The sequence below is a fragment of the Rhinopithecus bieti genome, unplaced genomic scaffold, assembly GCF_001698545.2.
Source record: "Rhinopithecus bieti isolate Rb0 unplaced genomic scaffold, ASM169854v2 scaffold_13342, whole genome shotgun sequence".
Lineage (NCBI taxonomy): Eukaryota > Metazoa > Chordata > Mammalia > Primates > Cercopithecidae > Rhinopithecus > Rhinopithecus bieti.
This window is the reverse complement of record NW_016807690.1, coordinates 1,877,185-1,881,532: the sequence shown is the minus strand read 5'-3', so window position 1 is coordinate 1,881,532 and position 4,348 is coordinate 1,877,185. Positions and strand designations below refer to the sequence as shown.

The window sequence follows — 4,348 nt, the reverse complement described above, 5'->3', positions numbered from 1 at the left end:
TTGAGATAGAGTCTTGCTCTGTCGCCCAGGCTGGAATCCAGTGGTGCAATCTTGGCTCACTGCAAGCTCCGTCTCCCAGGCTCACGCCATTCTCCTGCCTCAGCCTCCCGAGTAGCTGGGACTACAGGCTCCCGCCACCATGCCCGGCTCATTTTTTTGTATTTTTAGTACAGACGGGGTTTCACCGTGTTAGCCAGGATGGTTTTGATCTCCTGACCTCGTGATCCTCCCGCCTTGGCTTCTCAAAGTGCTGGGATTACAGGCGTGAGCCACCGCTCCTGGCTGGCCCATTTACATTTAAGGTTAATATTGTTATGTGTGAATTTGATCCTGTCATTATGATGCTCGCTGGTTATTTTGCCCATTAACTGATGCAGTTTCTTCGTAGCATCGATGGCCTTTACAATTTGCCATGTTTTTGCAGTGGCTGGTACTGGTTGTTTCTTTGCATGTTTAGTGCTTCCTTCAGGACGTCTTGTAAGGCAGGCCTGGTGGTGACAAAATCTCTCAGCATTTGTTTGTCTGTAAAGGATTTTATTTCTCTTTCACTTATGAAGTTTAGTTTGGCTGTATATGAAATTCTGGGTTGAAAATTCTTTTCTTTAAGAACGTTGAATATTGGCCCCCACTCTCTTCTGGCTTGTAGGGTTTCTGCCAAGAGATCTGCTGTTAGTCTCTTGGGCTTCCCTTTGTGGATAACTCGACCTTTCTCTCTGGCTGCCCTTAACGCTTTTTCCTTCATTTCAACCTGGTGAATCTGACAATTATATGTCTTGGGGTTGCTCTTTTCAAGGAGTATCTTTGTGGTGGTCTCTGTATTTTCTGAATTTGAATGACAATATCAAATTTTCTTTAGGTTTCTTAAAGAGGCAAAGCAATCATGCTCAATATTATTATAACACTGCAGACTATTCTAGGATGTTGCCTTACCATTTAGCTGTGGGCTGGTATGTTTTGAGAGCTATTTGTAAAATTGCTAATAACCAACTTTTGAGAATGGTTCCACTGTTTAGGGTCCAACAGGTTGTTGGAACATGAATGATTCTTTAAGTGCCATGTATGTGACAAGTAGCTCTGGCTACTCTGGCAGCTGGTTTAATTAGGCAGGAATGGCCTCCACAGCATCCCTGATAACGCTATCCATTTTCAGCTTGTACAAGCCAGTGAGGCAGCACTGCCCTCACTTCTCTATGGCAGCCCATCTCATTCCCATAAAGCATTAACAACTCATTCATTCATTTATTCAACAAATACTAAGTTCCTGTATGTGTCAAACATTGTCCTAAGTGCTGTGGATACAACAGGGGAAAAGTCACGTGTGTGTGTGTATGTCTTCCATGTATTTGTTTTTTATTGCTGCTATAACAAATCACCAAAAACTTGATAACTTAACACAAATTTATTATCGTATGGTTCTGGAGGTTGGAAAGCTAAAATTGGTGGGCAGGGCTGCATTCCTCCTAGAGGCTCTGAGAGAGATCCCTTTTCTTGCCTTTTTTACATTCTGGAGGCTGCCTGCATTCTTGGCTTGTGGCCCCATCCTCCATATTCAATGCTAGCAATGTAGCATCTTCCACTCTTTTTCTCCGTTTCTGCTTCTGTCTGTCACAGCACCTTTTGAACTACGACCCTCCTGCCTCCCTCTGATCAGACCCTGTGATGACATTCAGCCCACACGGATAATCCAGAATAAACTCTTCATCTCATACCCTGGTGCGGGTCATATTCTAGTGGGCATGTTACTATAGATAGTTTGGGCTGATGGGCCCTGTGAAGAGGGAATGTAAGAGCAGAGTCTTTGGGGTAGGAAGGGAATGAGTCATGCCAGTATCTGTGGGAGAGAGTTTAGGCAGACAGAACAGCACGTGCCGAGGTCCTAAGGTGGTAGGTGTCTGAAGCGGTTGTACAAGGCGGCCAGTGTGGCTGCAGAGGAGGGACTTGTGGGGAATAGTAGTTGATGAGGGCAGGGAGAGGTAGTAACCATACCATGGAGGCTTCTAGGCTATGTAAAGATTATTGGCCTTTTGCTCAACAGTGAGAATATTCTTCTTCTATGTTTCCTGGTAACTTAAACCCCTTGTACCAAGCCAAATTCTGCTTATTGAAGCAAAATAAAATACATTTTTTCTCTTTGTCTCAAGACCAGGGCTCTAAGTATGTTGTAAAAATGTAGCACCTTTTTTTCTCCAGGGCAAGAATTTTCAGTTTTTTCTGTAGTTTTTTTGTTTTATTATTATTTTTAGTTGACATTTAACTGTATGTATTTACTGGTGACAGTGTGATATTTCAATACATGTATACAGTGTAATGATCAAATCAGGGTAGTTAGTATATCAGTTCCCTGAAACATTTACCATTTATTTGTCTTGGGAACACTCAAAATCTGCTTTTCCAGGCACTTGAAAATGTACAATAAATTGGCTGNAAAAAAATACAATAAATATACAATAAATTGTTGAGACTTACAGTCACCCTGTGGTGCTACAGAACACTAGAACTTATCCCTCCTCTTTTCATAGTGTTTACTTGTTTCTCACTCATTAGTAACTACTTTTTCAGAACTTGTTGCATGTTGCACTCCATGATGGGTGAACGTGGAGACAGGTGAGACATACCTTCCTGATTACATGTGTGATAGAGCAGAATTCTGCCCAGCCTGATCTGAACAGGCTGCATTTCTCCAGGCAAGGGGACTCACCTGCCCAGAGGCAGGCAGTTGTGTAACGTTCCGTCCTCAGACCCCTACACCTCCATTGGTGGAGAAGTGGAACTGGCTCCTCTCTCTGCTTCTATGCTTGTCGGGGACAGTGACAGTTCCCACCAGTGATCTCGGGGCCAAGGCTGCCTGATTCCCACCTCTGCCCTTGGCTGACTGTGTGACCTGGGCATGTTGCCTCTCTTTGTTTCCGTAGCTTTAAATAAAATGGGACCAGCAAGGAAGCTCAGGAATACGTCTTGGCAATGGCAAGTCTTTGCTGCTCACCTCAGGCCTCCTCTGAGTCTCTGTCTTGCTCCTCCTCCTCTTCCTTGAATGCCCTCTGCCTCCATTGCTGCCAGGAACGTACCCCTTTCACCCAGCCGGAGGGCCTGCCCCTGGGCTTGGTGGTGCTCATCCCCTCAACTTGTCTCTCAAGGAGAAAGTGTGTGGCCTGTGTGGGAATTTTGATGGCGTCCAGAACAATGACCTCACCAGCAGCAACCTTCAAGTGGAGGAAGACCCCGTGGAGTTTGGGAACTCCTGGAAAGTGAGCTCGCAGTGTGCTGACACCAGAAAAGTACGTCTGGGTCTCTGTGTGGACAGAGCCCAAGAGCCTGCTTCCCGGAATGTCCCCCGTCCCCGTTCTCATGGGGGCTGGAAGGGGCTTTCTGGGTGGTATGAGCTTCAGGTGGCTGCAGGGTGAGGAGGAGGGTCTCTTGGATCCTTCTGGGCTCAGTAACCCCAGTCTGACCAGTTGACGGCTGGCCTGTCTCTTGCCTGGTTCCCAGGTACCTCTGGACTCATCCCCTGCCACCTGCCATAACAACCTCATGAAGCAGACGATGGTGGATTCCTCCTGTAGAATCCTTACCAGTGACGTCTTCCAGGACTGCAACAAGCTGGTGAGGACCTTGAGGGGAGTGGGAAGCGGATAGTCCCAAGGCTTGGCCCGGTGGTATGGACACTGAGCGTGACCTTCTAACGTGGACACTACCCTGGTGTCTTGACATTATCTGCACCAAGACACCACTTCAGTTTTTTTCTTGGCTTTCAATCTGGGTAACAAAAAGTAAAATCAACAGTGTCTGGGGGGAAGCAATGCCTGGCGAAACATTTCCTTCTGCATGAGAAGTAACTCCCCTTGGCATGTGCCAACGCTTCTTCTCTTTTGGCCCCAGTCTTAAGATTTGTTCTCATATTGAAGTATCTTGTTTTCAACACTGGAGCCAGAGATTTCCTCTTCCTGTTACTGCTGCATTTGTCCAGACCAAAAGACCTTCCTGTCCCACTCCCCAAAAACTCTTGGTGCCCATTTCTTGTCTCACAGAAATTCTTTTTTGGTCTTAATTTTGGTGATTTTGAGTCCTCATATTATGATCTATTTTTGCGTCTTTAATGACAAGGAGGATTTCCCCAAGGTTAAGTGCAGTTGTCTCTCCTTCTTTTTCTTTTCTTTTTTTTTTTTTGAGACAGAGTCTTGCTCTGTCACCCAGGCTGGAGTGCAATGGCATGATCTTGGCTTAGTGTAGCCTCCGCCTCCCGGGTTCAAGCGATTCTCCTGCCTCAGCCTCCCAAGCAACTGGGATTACAGGCTCCTGCCACCATGCCCAGCTAATTTTGTATTTTTTATTTTTTTATTTTTGTTGAGAC

At 45.9% G+C, this 4,348-nt stretch overlaps 1 protein-coding gene across 1 annotated transcript in view; it reads left to right on the top strand.

Annotated features, from left to right (window-relative positions):
- VWF (von Willebrand factor) overlaps positions 1-4,348 on the top strand; it is a 178,977-nt gene that overhangs the window by 93,808 nt on the left and 80,821 nt on the right. Inside the window, exons 23-24 of the mRNA XM_017883319.1 lie at positions 3,135-3,275; positions 3,487-3,600. Coding sequence (XP_017738808.1) covers positions 3,135-3,275; positions 3,487-3,600 — 255 coding nt within the window. The remainder of the gene's footprint in view (positions 1-3,134; positions 3,276-3,486; positions 3,601-4,348) is intronic.